The 19,100-nt window shown below is 37.1% G+C and overlaps 2 protein-coding genes across 2 annotated transcripts in view; both read right to left on the reverse strand.

Moving 5' to 3' along the window:
- Positions 1 to 5: 5 nt before the first annotated feature.
- On the reverse strand, positions 6 to 1,042 carry LOC132163692 (uncharacterized; the record flags this gene model as incomplete). Its single annotated transcript, XM_059574060.1, has 1 exon — positions 6 to 1,042. A coding segment is annotated over exon 1 (717 nt), but the record flags the coding sequence as incomplete, so codon positions are not given.
- A 1,494-nt stretch (positions 1,043 to 2,536) lies between these two features.
- The window catches only part of LOC132163716 (callose synthase 9), a 54,707-nt gene continuing 38,143 nt past the window's right edge, over positions 2,537 to 19,100 (reverse strand). Inside the window, exons 29-52 of the mRNA XM_059574087.1 lie at positions 17,654 to 17,751; positions 17,459 to 17,549; positions 17,202 to 17,362; positions 16,992 to 17,101; positions 15,536 to 15,670; positions 15,116 to 15,184; positions 14,863 to 15,040; positions 14,586 to 14,700; positions 11,969 to 12,088; positions 10,483 to 10,598; positions 10,304 to 10,387; positions 10,097 to 10,209; positions 9,241 to 9,293; positions 8,998 to 9,174; positions 8,584 to 8,631; positions 7,978 to 8,136; positions 6,827 to 6,940; positions 6,659 to 6,747; positions 6,168 to 6,326; positions 5,989 to 6,091; positions 4,593 to 4,712; positions 3,908 to 3,958; positions 3,612 to 3,794; positions 2,537 to 2,990 (exon numbers count right to left, since the gene is read on the reverse strand). Of these exons, the coding sequence (XP_059430070.1) occupies positions 2,760 to 2,990; positions 3,612 to 3,794; positions 3,908 to 3,958; positions 4,593 to 4,712; positions 5,989 to 6,091; positions 6,168 to 6,326; positions 6,659 to 6,747; positions 6,827 to 6,940; positions 7,978 to 8,136; positions 8,584 to 8,631; positions 8,998 to 9,174; positions 9,241 to 9,293; positions 10,097 to 10,209; positions 10,304 to 10,387; positions 10,483 to 10,598; positions 11,969 to 12,088; positions 14,586 to 14,700; positions 14,863 to 15,040; positions 15,116 to 15,184; positions 15,536 to 15,670; positions 16,992 to 17,101; positions 17,202 to 17,362; positions 17,459 to 17,549; positions 17,654 to 17,751 (2,877 nt within the window). The 3' untranslated portion in view covers positions 2,537 to 2,759. The remainder of the gene's footprint in view (positions 2,991 to 3,611; positions 3,795 to 3,907; positions 3,959 to 4,592; positions 4,713 to 5,988; positions 6,092 to 6,167; positions 6,327 to 6,658; positions 6,748 to 6,826; positions 6,941 to 7,977; positions 8,137 to 8,583; positions 8,632 to 8,997; positions 9,175 to 9,240; positions 9,294 to 10,096; positions 10,210 to 10,303; positions 10,388 to 10,482; positions 10,599 to 11,968; positions 12,089 to 14,585; positions 14,701 to 14,862; positions 15,041 to 15,115; positions 15,185 to 15,535; positions 15,671 to 16,991; positions 17,102 to 17,201; positions 17,363 to 17,458; positions 17,550 to 17,653; positions 17,752 to 19,100) is intronic.

Here is a 19,100-nt window from a genome sequence, read left to right on the forward strand (position 1 = left end):
GGTGATCGCAGCCGAATCAACCCTTTCATCGATCCATACCCATCCACACCCCACTCCTCCTTGGCCATATCCCCTAGCACCTCCCTTGACGGCGAGAACATCGGAGTTGGCAGCACCGCAGGCGTCACAGCACACGGCGACACCAGCTCGGCAATCCCTCCCGCCTTCTTCGCCCTGATTATAAACGACGTCGTGTTCCTAGGCGCGTAAGGCGCGAACCTATTGTTGTTAAATTTCTTCTTAGGGTAGAATTTCCGGGCTTTCAGCCTATTCTGTGACTGCAATTCCTGAAGAGTTGGGGGTTTGTACCCTCCACTGCTACTCGGACCGCTTATCACCGCCGTGTTGGGCATCTGCACTGACATCGGCATGGACATCGGTTTCTCCATCCTCCTTAGGTCCTTGCGCTTATCAGGAACCTTCTTACCCTTCCAATTGCCTCGTCCAGGCTTCATCGACGGCTTCGAGGCCGTCATCACATAATTCGGCTTCAAAGAAGAAGAGCTCTGGAACTTCTTGTTAGGATGATCCATCGAAGCCACCTGTTGTGGCCATACTTGATTGTTGTAGCTCCGATTCAGCATCATCATCTGCGGCTGCTGAGACTGGCTCAGCGCCTGGGACTGAGCCATCATCTGAATCTGAGGAGGCGGAGGCTGGCTCATCATCTGGTTCATCATCTGCGGAGGCTGCTTATTCATAATCTGCGACTGATCGTTCATCGTTTCTCCACCAATTAAATCGAAACCAAACCCTAGAAAACCCTAGATATTTCGCTATTCCTCTCAAATACCTTGTGCGTTAATTAACTGAATCCGAAATTGAAACGTTTGCGGCAAACGAACAAACAAACACAGATCGAAACCCTAGAAACCTATTCTACTCCATGTTCCGATCATTAAAGATCTCCGAGCGTGTTTTATCTTTATTTACCGAGAAAATTTTAAATTTTCAGGCGAAATGAGAGGGTGATTGATTTTCTTGCGCTTTCTCTCTCTCTAGAAATCTGGAAAGCTCTGAGGAATGGAATCGCGATTTCTTTCCAAAGGGGTCGTTTAAGGAGTGTTCGGAAAGCGTCGAAGGGTGCTTTTATAGGCAGAGAAGGGGTGGGGTGGGCGGTTGGATTTAGGGCATTCGGAAATGGATGGTTGAGATGGAGGCTGCGTGTCGGCCATGTGTCATTGAAATCGTCAATAGGATTTGGAACTCACACGGCTTGTTGCCCTTTTATGTTTCTACGAAGAATAATGCTGGTCTCTATAATTGGGCTCACATTGCAATGTAATTAGCTCTAGATTTTATTTTTTTTAGTTTCTTTCTTATGAACAAGAGTTGATTTGAATTCAAATAGCGACAGATCATTCTGTTTACCTTTCATTAAATTTATAATCGTTCCACTAAGTCATACCTTCTATAAAAAGACGACATGTATCTCATTCAATAAAAGACAAAAATAATAAAAAATAAAAAAATAAAATTTCGTAATTATTAATATTAATATTTTTTAAAAAAAAAAAACACACAAATTTTCAAGAGTGTCCGAACCACCCTCAAGCTTTTTTAGGTGGTCAAATACCACCCTTAAGGTGACAAAAAGGGTGAATAAACCACCCCAAACTATAGTAGCAAATAGATGGACAGATAAAAAGTTAAAAAAGTTTATATTTGAGGTGGCGAGTGGCCCGATTTTCATAAACTATTCAAATCGATAGCGAATCAAGTAGCTCATTATAAATAAAATTGCTATCGATTTGGATAGTTTATTCCTTCTCACCAATAGGAAGAACTTAAAAATGCTTACCAAATAAACCGTCTTACCAAAAGGAAAGTGGGAAATCATTCAAGGGATCAATATTCTTTCATCAAAAATTGGTGAGCATTTTTCTTTTTTGCCAAAAGAGGGGATGAAAAGGTGTGGGTAGGAGACAAAGTAATTGGATATTCTCCTCTGAACCAGGTACTCTTATTTCTATTCTACTTTGTTTCTCTTCTTTCTTTGCTAGGAATTATTCCTTGAACGGGCCCACTAAAGCCAGTGATAAAATGTCTGACTTCCTACTGGTATAGAACCTAACTCTTTTTTCTCTCTTATTTTTTTCTTTCCTAAAATACATTTTCACCCTTTCAAATTGAAGATTGTCCCGGTTCTAATATGAACAATTTCATCTAAAATTTCTATTATTGTAAATATAAATCTCGTGTCTATCTTCGTGTTCATTTCATTTACTAGTTTTAAAACATGCGATTTGAAAAAATAGCAGTTAACAAAAACACATTTTAAAAATGCAATAAGGGCTTTGATAAAATCATAGTTCGGTGCATATGGTTTGAACTGTAATTTTTATTTTTCAAACGCATTTACAAACCAAATGCTTTCCGTAATTTTGTTTAAAAACGCGCATTTGGCATACGAAATCGCAGGCCAAGTGCTTTTCGTCAACTAAATAACAGCATATCTCATGTGAAGTACCAAAACAAAATGTCCTTCAGAATAAACAACATTGTGAGAGAGGGAAGGAAAAATAAAGATTAAAAATAACAAAATATATATTTTTATATGACCAAAAATGATCTTATATATAGTACCCATCAACAAAACATATCTACTCACAACGCTTTTTATCAAATAGGCATACAGGGGATTGCTACATCACACACAAAAAAAAAAATCACACTGCCTCGGGAGGTGGCAAGTAACATTGAGGTGGAACGTCTCTCTTTCACAATAAAATGTACAGGGCTAAATGTACTCATCATAGCTAACTGTTGGGGTTGTTTCCGGCGAGAATTAGAGAAATTTCCAACCCCCGGCTGAAAGCCTGGTTAAACATGAGGCGGGTTTGGAAAGTTGATACAAACGGGAACCATGAAACGAATGCAACAGGAATGAAAATGAGCATCCCCATCCCAGCATCATATAAACGCCCAAGTGAACGGATTGATTTCCACAATCCCAGCTTTTTTACGTAAGGCTTCCAAGCGGCAGCAATCTGCAAATCATAGTATAAATCATGTTAAAGCATGCAAGAATAAACTCGGTCTCACTAATATTTTCTCCAAGAAGAGTAGAAAACAATTACAAGCATTCAAAGAAATGTTGTATGCACAGGAATAGGTGTCAACAACCCTTGGTTATTGCCTTTTGAGCAACCCTCTCTTGGCGACCTGCTCGACAACCAAGAGATCCTGAAAGGGATCGGTTGTGTTTGGGTGATGATTTGTGAAGCGTTTGTAAATGTGGAAAGGAATATTATTGAAAGATGACTCCAGTTAGGGTAGGAGTTCACCAGCATACAAGGTATTCGATCAAATGACTCAATGAATTCACCCTTATGCTAATGACTTATTTTTATAGAGAAACTACTGTAACTAACAATTCAATTGATGACGACTCAATGCAATTGATAAGAATCCCAAACAACATAACCAACTGGACATCTACCTCTTATCCTTTATTCCTGCTCTTATGGTTGTCATAAGATGCATTCAAGCAACATTGAGACTAGTTGAAGTAAGGGGCCTCTCAATATATATATATATATATATATATATATATATATATATATATAACAGGAAAAAGAAAAAGAAAAAGATTACGGATGAGAACTCACCGAAAGGATTCCCCATCCAGTGGGTACAAATGCTAATATGCAAGCAAATACATCCGGCAATGACAAGTCAGTTAATACAACTGCAATTACTAGACCAGCAAGTGCCACCAAAAAGGAGAGGCCTTGGATGAAGCGCAACAAAAGCTGGAAATTGACTGACATCTTCTGGCTGAAGGTGAAAACCTATGAAACCACCCAAAAAAAGAAAAAGAAATGACGGGTTAAAATCACAAACCAAATAACATGCATTTGAAATTTGGAAGACCAGCACTTGCATTATAGGTGATAATACAGACCTTGAAAAGAATTATAAGCACAGCTAGCACCATCCATGACAGGCCATACACCTACAGTTATACACAAACATTGTGACACATGAACATCATGAACTTGTGAGCATAAACACTACGCAAAATAAGAATAATTTCGGGGATTAGCCAATAGTACTTTTTTAGGTCCATACAATGAGTCATTTACCAAGTCCATTACAGCCTAAAAATTGCATCCCAAAACCTAGACTGCCCTAACCATTATCTATAGAAAACAAAGTAAACAAAATGACGAAATGGCACCTGCAAATTGTAAAGAATAAACAGACAGAAGACAGTTAAAGTTGCAAATGTAGACTTAAGCAAAGCTTTCACACTAGCTGTTTGCCTCACTCACGCTCCATTCAGTGCAAATAAGTTAATTTTCGATTTATAAATGCCAATGTAAATTTGAAAACTTGGATATGGTATTGGTGAGTGTCCAAGAGATGTGGTCAATGCTATAATATATGTCAGTTAAGCCTGGAATCTGGACTATAAAAGTGTATCAAATGCTATACTTTATGGGAAAGGTAGAGCGGTTATTTGGTAAATGAAAAAAGATATACAAACAGCATTTCGCAAAAATATTAACTAGCAAAAGTAGGCAAACAGAATGCCTGTTAAAGAAAGATGCACTGAAAATGTATCAATTTATGAAGAGAGCTGTTACCGTCAATGATGTATTCGTTCCTTGCACATGCAGCTTGTAGACAATGCCATACTGGAAGATGAAAAATCTTAGACTCAAAATAGTTTCGGCTATCCTCCCTCCCAATGTTCGAATATGTGCCTGCAGATGCAATACATACATTTTTTGGGGTAAGTACGATGCAGATGCAACATTCATTACTGCGAGAGAGAGAGAGAGAGAGAGAGAGAGAAAAAAATAATAATAAATAAATAAAAAAGCGGGAGTGACAACAAAAATTAACAAAAAACAAGATAATTGAGAATGCTCCACATGGACAAGAGGCAACGGTAGTGTAACTAGGTTGTGTAAAAAGGAATGAGCTGGTGCTCAAACTGGACCAATGAACCTGGTAGACTTGAATGGCAACAAAGGACGCAAGCAACCCAAACTAGTTAATATGAGGCTTAATAAGATTTTCCAAAAAGTAAACAATATTCTTCTTGAAAGTCATGCCACCTCTAATATAAAATAGATGTTATTTTAGGAAGATCACTATATTTTTAACTTTTCAATAATAGCAGTGCCATTCCAAAAGAAGAAATATTTTTTTAGGGAGTATTAGATTCAATTCATAAATTAATAATGAATATTCAACAAGTTCAATTCTTATTTACCTCGCCATAGTAACCCACCAGGCAATACCTTGACCTCACACCTCACCCGAGACAAGTTGCCACAGACTCCAAAGAACTCATTTCTCACAAAAAAGAAAGAAGCCAGGTTTTCTTGCTCATAAAAAAAACCTTTCTAACAGACATGTTAATTACCGGATCATCTCTAACTGAAAAGCTTATAACTTATGTTTGGTGTTAGTGTGGTTGTGAGCTTGACATACATTGTAGGCCCACTTCCTAAAGGCTTAACTTTTTGGGACTGCAAAGGAGAAAACAGTATAAGAGTTTTACATTAAAAAATTCTGTTTTTTTATTTTTTATTTTTTATTCTATCCTTCTATATTTTTATCATTACCATCTAATAACAATATGATAGTTCACTCTATCTAAGCAATGCATCATTGGTTCACAAGTGCCAAGACGCTTCAAACTACATAACTTTTTTTTCTTCTTTTTTTTCCCTACTAAGTAATGCAATCTCATTAAAAAGTGCTAAGAAGAATGATAAATTTAATCATTTACCTAATACTTTAACACTCACCTTATGTTTGGAACCAAACAACACAGTAACTGTATAGTTTAGGTTTGAATTCAGAACCCTACTTCTGATAGTATGTTAAATCATCACTTATCCTAAACGCAAACTTTGAACTACATGACTTCATGGTCATCAATAAAAGGCCAGAGCTCTAATAAATTGCCTCCACTTAAAAAAAAAAATAAATTCAACCACCATGTCAAACCAAGAACAGATGTAATACCAGTTCTTCATCCCACCAAGCTTCCCAACTTTCCGCACCCTTCACCCCAATTCCACCTCTGTAAAGAAGCCAATTAGTCCAATCTTTGAAATCCTCCACAACCCTGAAAGGAAAACAGTTATGTCAGTCAATAAAGTGGAGCAGACATTCCTTTCAGCCAATACAAAAAATAGACTTACTTCTGCCACTCAAACCCAGATGGATTGAACAAATAGGGAGCAAAAAGCCAAGAAAGAGCCATAAACCAGCTGCTAATTGTAAGAAGAAGGTACGACAGTGCACCACCTTCATTATATCCATATGCCAGGTACACTATCAACAAAAGCACGACTTCGAATCTGGAGACAAGACGATGAACTATGGTAGTCATTCCAGGAGTATAGACACTTCATAGGAAAATTGGAAGACAGGAATTGCATCAATTTTAACACTAGTTATGGTTTCTATTAAACAAAGGTAGAAGCCAAATATAGAGGAGAAACATGAGCGTATTACTGACAAAAAGTACATGCCCAAAAAATATGATTACAAAATCAATTACGTTCCCAAGTTTTCCTTACATAACATCTTACAATGTGACAATGCAATTCTTTCTTTAGCACAAGCATGTGTGCGCGCATGTGCACACGCAAAGAGAGAGAGAAAGAGAGAGAGAGAGAGAGAACCACACCCTTTAACAAAATGACTGCGGGAGTAAATCCTGTAATTCTCGGAGAATTTAATATGGCGGACAACAAATCCCCGACCAGTTGCTTGATACTGTTGAGAGATAAACATTGATTTAACATCATATATACCAGGAAAAGAAATTGAACAAGAAAAGAGAGCAGCAACATACCCTTGCACCACCATGAAGAATCGTCCGGCCAAAGTAATGAGTTCTTGTGCCGAGAGAAAATGTGAAGAAGACGGTACAAAGCTGAAACTGCATTGTGACAAAACTGACGATGGCCTGCAGCAGCAATTGGAAGAAAATTTAACCCATAGAGCAAAAGGGGAAGAAATAGACTTCCCAATGAAAAAAAAAAAAAAAAAAAAAAAAAAAGAAAGTAAAAGGTAGGAATTGGGCAAAAAATATAAATCCAACTAAAAGTAGAAAGAACACTACTTTCATTAAATTCAGAAGACAGGAAAAAAAAAAAAAAAAAAAAAAAAGGCCAATTAGGATATATCGTCCATACACTCGATCATAACTTATGGCCAATGTTGTTAACTCAAATGCTCCCAGATACTGAAAAGTGTCCATGTAAACACCCCTTCCCTCAGGCTATAATTTCTCTGTATCAAAGAATCATCTATATAATGTGAATTCAACACAACCCATTATTTTTAGTTCTTTGTTCATATTATTTTTTAGATTGATTTATTTTAGCCTACAATTTTTTTTTTGTACATCAAATTTCATTCAAAGTCAAACTTAATCAAAACAAGGAAACTTTGTAAGATTGCAATCTCCATGCTTTATGACCTGCATCTATTTGAAGCGTATACACTCACCAAAAGGACAAGAGACTAAAAACCCTTCAATAAACAATGTGGCGTATATATTGACAGAAATGGAAGGAACTTATGCTTGAAGGCACTGCACTTGTTACCAATTTACAGTTCTCCAACACCCCAAAGATTATGTTGATTATCAAGACTTTGAAGTTATGTCCTCAGACTATATGTCTGGAGCACAAATCAGAAAGGTAACCAATAATAATGCAATTCACCGATCAATCTAATTCATTCTACCAAATTGCAATGTATTTGTTGGTCACTGCCAAGGACATACAGCTAAGAAAAACGGAACCAGAAGAAACTGATACACAATTATTTCAGCATTAAACTCAAGAAATATTGCACATATAGCTCTGTTGCATGATGGAGAAAACTCAGATTTATCTTTCATAAATATAATAAGCAAACAGATATATATGAAGAGAATTACATATTCCTGAGTAAATTATTAAACGGATATGCAAAACATGTAGGATAAGCATTTACCCTGAAGAAACCCTGTTCCAAGATGAAGCCCAAAACCATTGGCACAGCAGTGAAAATACCAATTTGAAAGAGGAACTGTGTATTTAAAGCAGCACTCAACGCAGTGTTCTTCGTTATCTGAGCTTGCACTTGAATGTCCTCACCAACTCCAGATAGCGCCTGAAACAGAATCATGTAACAACTCCCTAAAAGCTAATTGAGACTAATCCATCAGACACGGAGAGAGAAACTACCAACCACCCAACTTCTTATAACATGAGACAAGGTCCAGATGGTACTTAATGCTTTAATATCATAATGTGCTATTAATATAAATAAAAAGAAGTAATACAATCACCGTTTAAGATTAAAAGGTGAATAATCTAAACTTGATTTATTGCAATAGGATATCAAATATTTTCTTACAAGGCACATGACTATGAAGTATACTTTCATAAGATATTCATATATGCCAAATATGGTTCATATGCCAACAAAAAGTACCAATATGGTGACCGACTTTTCAGACACAGAAGCAGCATAGTTTTAGAGAGAAATGAGAAATTGATTGCCAGTGGCTGAAAGCACGATAAAATTGTCACATGAAATAAATAAAATCCAACATACCAAATATGCCTTCCCGTATAGGAAAACGTATACAGTCAGCACCGTTAACTGCACAGACAAAAAAAAAAAAAAACAGAACAAAGACTTGTTCAGACATAAATAAAAGTAGCTTCCATATGATAAAGGTATCATGGAGTTCTAAATTCAACATCTGAATGTAACTATCTTGGAGGCAAACGCCTCTGTAGCATACTGTTATATTTTTCCTTTTTTAAAACTATAGATTACAAGAGTTCTGAAGCAGTAAGAACATCAAAGCTTCATTTTATCAATAAGTATTTTTACAAACTACCAACTTGGAGTTAACTCCAGCTACAACCCCATCAACTAACTACCCTTTTTAACCTTCAGTCCACCCAACCACTAATTGCAAGAAAGATAATCCATAGTCAATATTATGCACCAAAGGCATACCATTGTACAAAAGTAGAATCCAACAGTGGTAAAGTAGAATGACATCATCCTAAAGAAATCAAGGAGCTGCCCAAGCCTGTATACATCACGACTAAGAACTTGTTCACCATTACCACCAGCAACCTTTCCTTCAAATAAGGCGATCTGATTGAGCCCAACATCTCGTCCTTTTCCTACCTGTAAAACTGCATTAGAAAACTCAAATCCCATTGATGCATCTATTGATGAAACGAACAAGCTTACCTGGATGTACTCATGATGAGTAATATTTCCTTGACGTAAAGTTGAATTGAATCCTGCATTTTAACACCAGAACTTAATAGATCAGCAAATAAAAATAAAAAATATCAAAGCAATTTTGTAGCTGCTCAGCATATCCTTTTATATAGTAAGGATATAAGATACTGCAAGAAGTGTAGAAGTACAGCAGTCATAAGGTCCATATAGATGACAAAATCACATGCACTGGGGGAGGATAAAGCATTTATGAGATGACAACTTCGTACAGTTGTGTGATAGGGAGAGAAAGAGAGCATTAAATATGATATCCTAACACTTCTTAAGGAGAATCAGAACCCCTTCAATTATTCTAAAAGCTCCCACAAGTAACCCTAAGTCCTCTTTCCCCACTATTCTGGAAGGGTTAAAATGTCATCAACAAGTATGGAAGTAGCCAATGCTAGAACATGGAAAAAAAACAACAACAACAACAACTAAAGAGTCTTCCCACTCTTCAGAAAGAGCCAAGAAAAAAGATGAAGCTGGTGACTGCAAAAAGCAACTGAAATCTGAAATAGATGGGCTTGAGCATATGCAATGGAGGCAAACACGACCAAAAGTTTGACTATTTCCCTCATGTCAAAAAAAACAACATAAAACATATTGGGAAAGCTAGCCAGACCGAAGTGTTGAGAACAATAAATAAAAGCTCTCCAACACAACATTTGAGCAACAACCTCATCCTTGCAACAGTAAAGAAATTTTTTAGACGCTTGGTTTCAAACATCACTGCTGTTAAATGAGTCACACACACACACACAAGGACAACACAAGCTGACAGAATGAGCACAAAACTTTCTTAGAGAATAAAAAGAGAAACCTGAATAGATATCTTCACTAATATTGATAACACGTGAAGCCTTGCTAATACCACCCCTGGTTATGTGAAAAACTCTGTCAAAAACATCTGGATGGCCATAATGCATACGGACCCTAAAAATGAATTATGACATCAATGTCAATTAACCTCAATTTAGGATATACCAGGAAGCCAATCAAATCGCTTACATAATTCGAATGAACTTACTTTAAAGGATTTGCCAAAACACGCTGACCCAGAGTCACAAAGCTACTTTCTTGATTGGACATAAATAAGGCTAAAGAAGAGACACTGCATATCAATACAGATATTTAGTTGACAGTATATGAATAGAAAATATAGTCAGAGAGTGAGATTTAAAATAAATAAGGATTCAAAGGATATACCTTCCAGTGAATACATGTTCCCTGACACCAAGTATGGTGGGAAAACGAATACCATGATGACGATGGAATTCTTCAAGAAGGTTTCTCATCTTCAAGGCTTCCTCAAAATAATTATCCTAAAGTATAAATATTAAGCAACAGTACAGCTAATCAGAGCTGCAAAGAAAATTTTCAGACACAAACACTATGTAATCCAACGAGAGTGGAATAAGGCAAGATCCTATCTTTTTTATTGGAAAACCATAAATGAAACAAATAAAAGAAAGTAAAAACCAAAGATAAGTAAAATCCGGATGCTCATGGAACATGGAATGGGTACCTAATGAGGTGTTCAACTTACTATAGGATGTGGAATGATTGATGGTAGGGTAAACATAACTTTCTATATACTTTTCATCGGGAAGATGAAATTTGATGAGCCAGTCTTTTAAGTTAAAACATTCATAATTTTCATTCGACTACTTATCAAAAAAAATAATTTTCATTAGTCTTGGTCGTAAAGCTTGTAATATATGTAAGATAGTAGTAGACTTAAATTACTGTCTTTCAAAGTATAAACAAAGGAACAATCTAAATGTTTGATCAAAGTTGGAATGAAAGTGCGCCACTTTTGGGATCATGTGGTTCGGAACACAGTTCACTAGGAAATAATATATTCAGGAAACTATGATAGAAACTGAATGAAAATGGAACATACAGAGTCTGACAGAAAAGTTATTATAGTAGGAATCACCCAAAAAAAAAGAACCAGAAATGGGTTCTTTACAATTTGTGTTCTTGACATTTATAGAAGTCCGAACTGATTAAGGTATCGATTTTGTGGTTATGTCCCTCCAAAATAAACAAAGTCACAGATGTGATAAATATATCACTTTGAATCTCGCTTTTACGTGGCTTTGAGGAGTACGTGGCTTTGAGGATTAATAGTAATATAATGATCCAAAGGAATTGAAATAGAATTGAGAATTTGTGTGGGGTGTCAATGATGCAACCACCGCAATGTGCAAGATGGAGCTCCTAAAATGCCCAGCCAGTCATGAAACCTGCTTATAAGCTTTAAAGGACTTGAGAGCGTCATAATGTACAGAAAGAGATTAAAAATAAATAAATAAAGAAAGAAAAAAAAGGGAAAGATCTTTACAAGGTGACACTAGCCTTGGTAACCCAACCAAACTTATGCTAGAGCTCTAGAGACTGGCCTACCAAGTGATTGACCTTTAGTGAGATTCAAGAGGGATGATGCATGTTATAAAATCAAACCAGGCAGTCATACATCCATTTGTCTATTAAAACCAGCATAGTTAACAATGTTGGTCTTATTGACCGGTAATAATACTGTCTTTTCTTAGCATTTTTCAATACACATAAAACCAAACTCCAAAATGAACTTTTACCATGAGAATACTTTCTCAACGTAATTGACTGACAGGGGAAAAACATTAAAAACCCAGATGATTGAGTTACTGGGCTAAAAAAAATGGATCACCTGATTCATATCAATTGTCTGAACTGCATTTCCACGAGTGAATATGATTGCATGGTTTTGGTTCTCAGGTTTTCCTTCACCAAGCTTTGGATTTCCAGGCAATTTTATGGAGTATATTTCCTGCAAAATCAGAACGATATAAGTAAAAGAAAAATTCAACAATAAAGTACACTAACATCCATGAGAGCACAAACAGAGAGGTTATTTTAAAGCTTTAAAATTATTCAAATAAAAGTCCCCATAATTTATAAGTACTTTAACAAGAAGTTCAACAAAAAATTTCATCTTTGAAATAAACTTCGGTATACATAGTTGGATGGAAAATCTAAAGGTTACATGAAAACCTCAAGAGAAGATACTCCCCCAGAACTCAAGTTATCAAAAAAGTTTCCCAAGACAAAAATATGTGCCTGACTGTCCTGCATAATCTACAAGCATAGTTAACTGCTCCCAAGAGCAAGCTACCTTGACCATCTTCCGAAGTTATAAATAACCTACTGATCAAACGCTGTAGAGGCGGACAGCTCTACATTCAGTAACGCCACAGTGACCTCCGAAGTGATCTTCTTCTAGTTGCGGGGCAAAATCCGGCAGCCAATTGCTGGCTCTGAATAATTAGCCCAGTACAAGTACAGATAACTGCTCCCAGATACTACAAGTTTACAGTAAATTTAAAAATACTGTTGTTGCAATTCTGCTAAATGGAATGTAATGCCGTAGGGATTCATATGTAAACATAGTATCTATTTAGATACACTCAAATAACCCCTTCTTGTAAAAGAATATATGCTGACCTCCCCACATTCTTGTGGAAGTTGACGTTGTCCCCAATTTTAAGCGGACAAAATGGACTATATCTAGGGCTGGCAATTTTGACAAGACCCGATAACCCGACACGAACACGACACGAAATTAGCGAGTTTGGGTTCACATTAAACGGGTTTGTGTCATAAACGGGTCGACCCGTTAATGAGTGTCTGGCGGGTCAAAAAAGTGAAAAACGCATAGTCTAAGTCAATCGAGATCCAAACTTCCAGGCACCTCCAGAGTCCAAACCCTCTTGCGAGAGTGAAGAGTCCAGACTTCCAGAGTCCAATCCCCAATCGGCCTCACTCCTGAGTCCTCACGCAGCCCGCCCACGCCACCGCCGCTCCTCTTTCTTTCTCCAACCTTTTTCCATTTTTCCTTTCTCCATTGCTGCTCTGTCTCTCTCGCTGCCCCCTTTTCTTTCTCCCACTCACCGCTCTCCGCTCACTGCCACTCTCCTCCTCTCTCTGCTGTGCCGCTGACGTTGCACTGCCGCTCTCTCTCTTCCATCGATGTTGCGGACGTTGACACCCGTTTATGACCCGCCGACGTCGCACTGCACACTGTGTTCTCGGGTGAAGTTTGCTGTTTGGGTTTTTTTTTTTTTTAGCAGAAGCTATTTGGGTTATTATCCTGTGAAACCAAGCTTATTTTGCATGTTGAAATAATATGAGGTGGCAGCATTTGAGTGGAAGGCAGAAAACTCATCACATTATCACTCCAAGCTCCAGCAAAGCAAAGCAACGGAGCTTTTGAAACAGGTCTCACGGTCGGGTGACCCACGAAAATACCCCGTGTCGTGTCATGTCGGAGGGTCCGACCTGTTTATTAAACGGTCATGTTTGGGTATTGTGTAAATGGGTCGCGGGCACCCGCAGGTCATAAACGGGTCGACCCGCGGACCCGTTTTGCCAGCCCTAACTATATCAGTGTTATACATAATGCTTTTGTTCTAAGGGAAAGCTAAAAACCGAGGGGTGGATTCAGTTAAGCTCTGAATATGACTAGGGCAGTGATGATGGTCAATGAATGGTAATATTCACAATGGTGTTAATGCGGGGTCTAATTATTGGTTTATACCACCATGCTGCTCTTGCTTTCCTCTCTCTTTTCTTGTTATTCCTATTTTTCAAACCTTTCATGTCTAACTTCAGGCAGAACAATAACAACGCATTTCCAATGATGGTAAGGAAGAGAAAGTTATCAAGTAGATTCCTTTTTCATAAGTTATCAAGGAAGAAACGAGACCACTGTCTCTCCTTTTTCTAATAACTTATCATTCATCCAATAAAAAAATAAATAAAAAGGAAGAAGAAGAAGGAAGAAACAAAGAAACAAGACCACTATCATCGATCTTTGCAGGCCAAGCCAACCAGTAGCAATACTGGAATTATCATAACAGGTAATTGAGAATTTAGAGATTGGGGATGTGAGGAAGAATACATGCCAAATCAAATGGGAACATCATTTGAAAAGGAATGTGTTATCTCAGTAGGATGCACTTTACTCATGTTCTTGTCTCATCTCTAATCAAGTCAATAATTGAAGTATTATTGTATCATAAACAAATAAAAGAAGCCAGAAATGAAACAATAACCTTTGCTCATCTACTTTTCTCAAACAACAAACAAAATCAAACAATCCATACACTTGGATGTAAAATAGATGCTGTCTTTCAAAATATAGATGGGTCATTAAGATCATCAATCAACATGGGACAACCCTTGTTTGCAGCAACAAAAGACTTCTTTAAAATATGAAATGGTTAGCTAGTGCCAGCATCGAAGGACAAAAGAACAAGTAACTGAACCTTATCTTTCCCGTTGATATCAGCTTTCACAAGCTTTGAGTAGAATTCCTTGTGCGATATACCATCCTTTAAATTTTCAACTTCATCAATAAAAGCAACTCGAAGAGCTTCATTTCTGACATCAAAATAAAAAAGAGAAAATTAGATATCTAAAGAGTAATTATTTAAAGCATCTCCAACAAACAAAATTATTATAATCGAATTTTTGAAAATAAACATCTCAAAAACAAATCCAAGTGAACCCATATTTCTTTTCTTTGCATTAGAAAAAAGTCACCTCTGCATAAGCAATGCAATATCAGCAGCCTCAGGTTTTTGTTCCTCTTTCTGTTTTCCATATATTCGACATGTAACCACATATGTAAACTTAAGATCTGCCTGAGCCCGCGCTTCAGGAGATAGTTCGAAACCTCGAGTGTCAGTTGCATCATTACTAGAAACTGCAGCCTCCAAATCTGACATTGACAATACATGAGGTAACTGACCATGCAGGAAAAAACAAAAAACAAGACATACTTGGTTATGCTAACCTTCTGAAGTTATCCTCTCTAAATAAGTCTGAAGCATAAGAGCTTTTCTATAGTACATCATCCCACGAACTGCAAAACTCATACAATTTAGCATTTTACTAGAAAAGCTATGATCATATTGAGACAACCACAGATGCACGTATTGGGTTAAGACATATAAACAAAAACCAAATGAACTCATTTTGTTATGGAGACCAAGAAATGTCCCTACATTATCAAACCAACACCTACAAACTACTAACATTTTCAAGCTGCCTAGAGCATTGAAATGCTTGCCCCAATTGTTTACAGTGATACAATAATATGAATGAACACACTCTTGTATGTCTATATGACGAAGAAAGAAAAAAAAACATATGGAAAGGAGACAATTCTCAAGATTAAAACCAAAAGAATATTGCAGAGAGAAAAAAAATCTACCAGTTCTAGCCAATGTTTGTCCCCTGTACGAGACCCAAAACCGAAGTTCAAGGGTATCATTAGGATTCCTCAGAAGTTCAGAGTCAGGTGTATTCTCATCACGACCAATTCGGGCAAGAAAGTTCTTCCACTCATCTGTGGTGCAATAATATTACTATTAATAGGATAAGCAAGAAGTTCAAGACTCCTATTGCTACTAAAATAAAATTCAATCGCCATAAAGAATTAGTGGAATATTCAGCACAGCACATCAAGTTATAGTCCACAGGGAAAAAAACACAGGATCAATATTTAGCAGACAGAAATATATTGTAGGTACTAGTTGAGCCAAGTATTTAATTAGCAAAAATATATCAGTACCACTCAAATTTCTAATAGCTAACTATACAACAATAATCATTACTCAAGGTAATAGTTATTCTTCATTTTGGCTGGTCCCAAATATTGTAGGTAATTTTGGAAGAAGCAGACTTATCCCCATGACTTCACAGGATACAACATGGAAGAACAGATCAACAGTGGAACAAGTACATATTAGCAACGTATGAAGCTGATAAAGATAAGGGAAAGGACCAGCTTTGCAATTTGTCTTGCCAAGTAATTTTCAGTACTTCAATTTCCCCATACTCGCAGACTATACCACCCGGGCATACTAGGTGCCAAATACAGGGCTTTTCAACATAATACAAATGGCATATGTAAATGGACATTCCATACTAAAAAATTAATAACAAGATATATGGCCAGCAAATTAGAGTATGTTTTTCTGGTTATTTTTTGATTGCTTGTTTCTTTCAAGCTGAGCTTATATGATATATATGCTCCAGCTTGAGGGAGAGTGGTAGAAGATTTATTTGGGTTTAAGGGATATTTTTGTCATTGTCATATTTCCCTAAACCTGATAATAAAATCTGTGTGGTGGGCTACATAACAAGTTGAACAACAACACAACAGTAACGTGCCTCCACCTTTTCTATCTAAACTGTTTATACAAACTACAATGGTAATGCCAGATATGTTCAAAGAGAGTTCATAAATAGAAAACGTCACATCCACACAAAGCAAACATAAAAATCCAGTACTCTCCAGCACGTGCATAATGGTATGATTTGATGTCTCATATTAACTCCAGAGACATAGTATGAATAATTAGAACATGGTAAAAACAATAATTAAGTATTCTTTTACTGGCCTGACAAATAATTTAAGACAGTTCCCAAACTTGATACAAACTAGGATCCCAAAAGAAGAAAGAAAACATTTGCTAGAGAGGCTAATGTTTACAAGAAGGAACTTTTTCTCCCTATTTATATTTTATTTTTCCTTGAAAAGTACAAGAACAAGAACTTTGTATTTAAGGAGCAATAAAAGAACAAGAACCTTTTATTTTTATGTCTCATTATGAATAGCTGAGCAATCAAATAAAGCAGAAATACTAAGCACAAGCAGGGAGTACCTGGATATATTTTCTGAAGGTAAAACAAAATTGATATCCCATCCTCATTTTTCTCTTGGAGTTCAGCCTTACTATAAAGTACTGTCTCAGAATAATATGGAGTGAACACACTGCATTTTCATATAGAAAAATATGAGGATGCTAGATTTATCAAGCAAAAGTATTGATACCTCCAAAAGCGGAAGAGATGCATGAAAGAAAAGGTATGACCTGAATGATAGCATCTCACGCACTGGTTTGGCTACCGGCATTTCCATGAAAAGGGAATTAGTGAAGAACTCCAGCCTACGCCGGGCCTCAAGATTTCTGGGAACATTTGAGGCTGAATCTTTGATGGTCAACAACGAAAACAATCTTTTGACTTGAGCTTTCTGCATATCTTCCGAAATTAGTCAATCTCATCAAGAAAGTAAAAACAGATGTTTCTTTATAAAAAGATAATTGAAAACAAGTCCTCCCAAACATACCAGCTCAGCATCTTTGGGCCATTTCAGCTTTGCAAAAAGACGACCCTCAGTCCTTGCTTTTGACAATGCATTCCAGGTTTCGTAGTAATCCCTAAAATATGCATTCAACACAGCATCAAAATTATACATTCAAGGAAAACAGAAAATAAATCTATCTGATGCAGGAGCATACACTAAATGCTCGCATAAACAGACCTTATGTTAGTAGAAAGAAAATCATATCGCACAACATCGTAGAGATCTTGAACAGCCTGAACAGCACCTTTTTCATACTCTGGAGTTTCCACCTCTTTCTGTACAGTGTAAAAAACAAGATTGAATAAGTAGTATCAAAGCTACTCCCCAGTAATATGTTGGAACAGGAAAAGAAAAAAACAAAAAAGAATTTTATTAGAGAAATTACTACACTTAATGATTATATTGATCGGCCCCTCCAACCCCTGAAACATAACAACTACCTCACATCCAAAAAGAGTGAGCTTGATTCTGCGCAGGATCTTAAAGAACATTTTAACTCTCCCATCAGAACCCCAAAATCATTTCAACCAAATCATCCTAAGAGAGTAGCAGAAAAAAGACTCCACTAGACAAATTCTAACTAGGGCTATAAATGAACAAAGCCACTCGCGAAAAGATTAAGGCTCGGCTCAGGATCAATTCATTTATTAAACGAAAAGAACTTGACCAAAAATTTAGACTCGTTTATTAAAAGAGCTGAACTCATATAAACTCAACTTAACTCGTAAGGGCTTTTGGCTGGTTACTCACCTTTTCATCCGGTTCTATATCTTCTTCGCCAGTTAAGAATGTTTTGAGACCAATCCAGCATCTTTCAAAACTGATTCAGTAGGTTTTTGTCCAGTTCAGTATGTTTGTTGACCGGTTTAGTGGTTTTCTCTCCAGTACAAAGCATAATTTGATCAGTTGTGGTTTTCTTTTGGGTCATAGCATGTTCCAGCTGGTTCTGTGAGGTTCTAGCATGGTTCATGTTGGTTCCATTTAGTCCAGTACAATTTTAGCCGGTTCTTGCTCCTTGACTAGTTCAGATGGCTTTTTTAGCCTGTTCAGTTGTTTTTCGGCCTATTCAAGTGGTTTCTTAATCGGTTCAGGTGGTTTATCGCTCGATTCAGCTACATGGAGCAACAAGTGTTGGTGACTTGTGGATCAAAACTCAGCTTGGGAGATGCAGGATCCGCATCCATAACTAACTTGAATGCGGGCTTCACCACAGAACGCTACACAGAACACGACCCCACAACCAAATCCACAATCTCCAAATCTGAGCCCTTCAACGCCAAGGAGGTCTGAACACCTTGCTTTGCCAAAATAGGAATGTTGATATCCAGCGAAGCCTACACATACCCACCAGCTGGATAAAAAAACTCAAGACCAACTTCAAAACCCAAAGCGAAAACCGGATCCGAGTGATTCTGAACCCTCCAGGAGATGGGTTTGCGCGGGTGGACCACACCTATGCCAGACCCAATCATCCCACCTAAGTTTCGTTTCTTGCTAGGCTTAGGGGCCACTGCTCACCACAACGAAAGCCACCGGCCAGAAAACTACCGAGTGACACCACCAAAAAAAAAAAAAAACAGAAAACCAAATTACACCTCCAAAGAACAAACAAAATCAATTGTTT

The sequence above is a fragment of the Corylus avellana genome, chromosome ca10 (genome assembly GCF_901000735.1).
Source record: "Corylus avellana chromosome ca10, CavTom2PMs-1.0".
Lineage (NCBI taxonomy): Eukaryota > Viridiplantae > Streptophyta > Magnoliopsida > Fagales > Betulaceae > Corylus > Corylus avellana.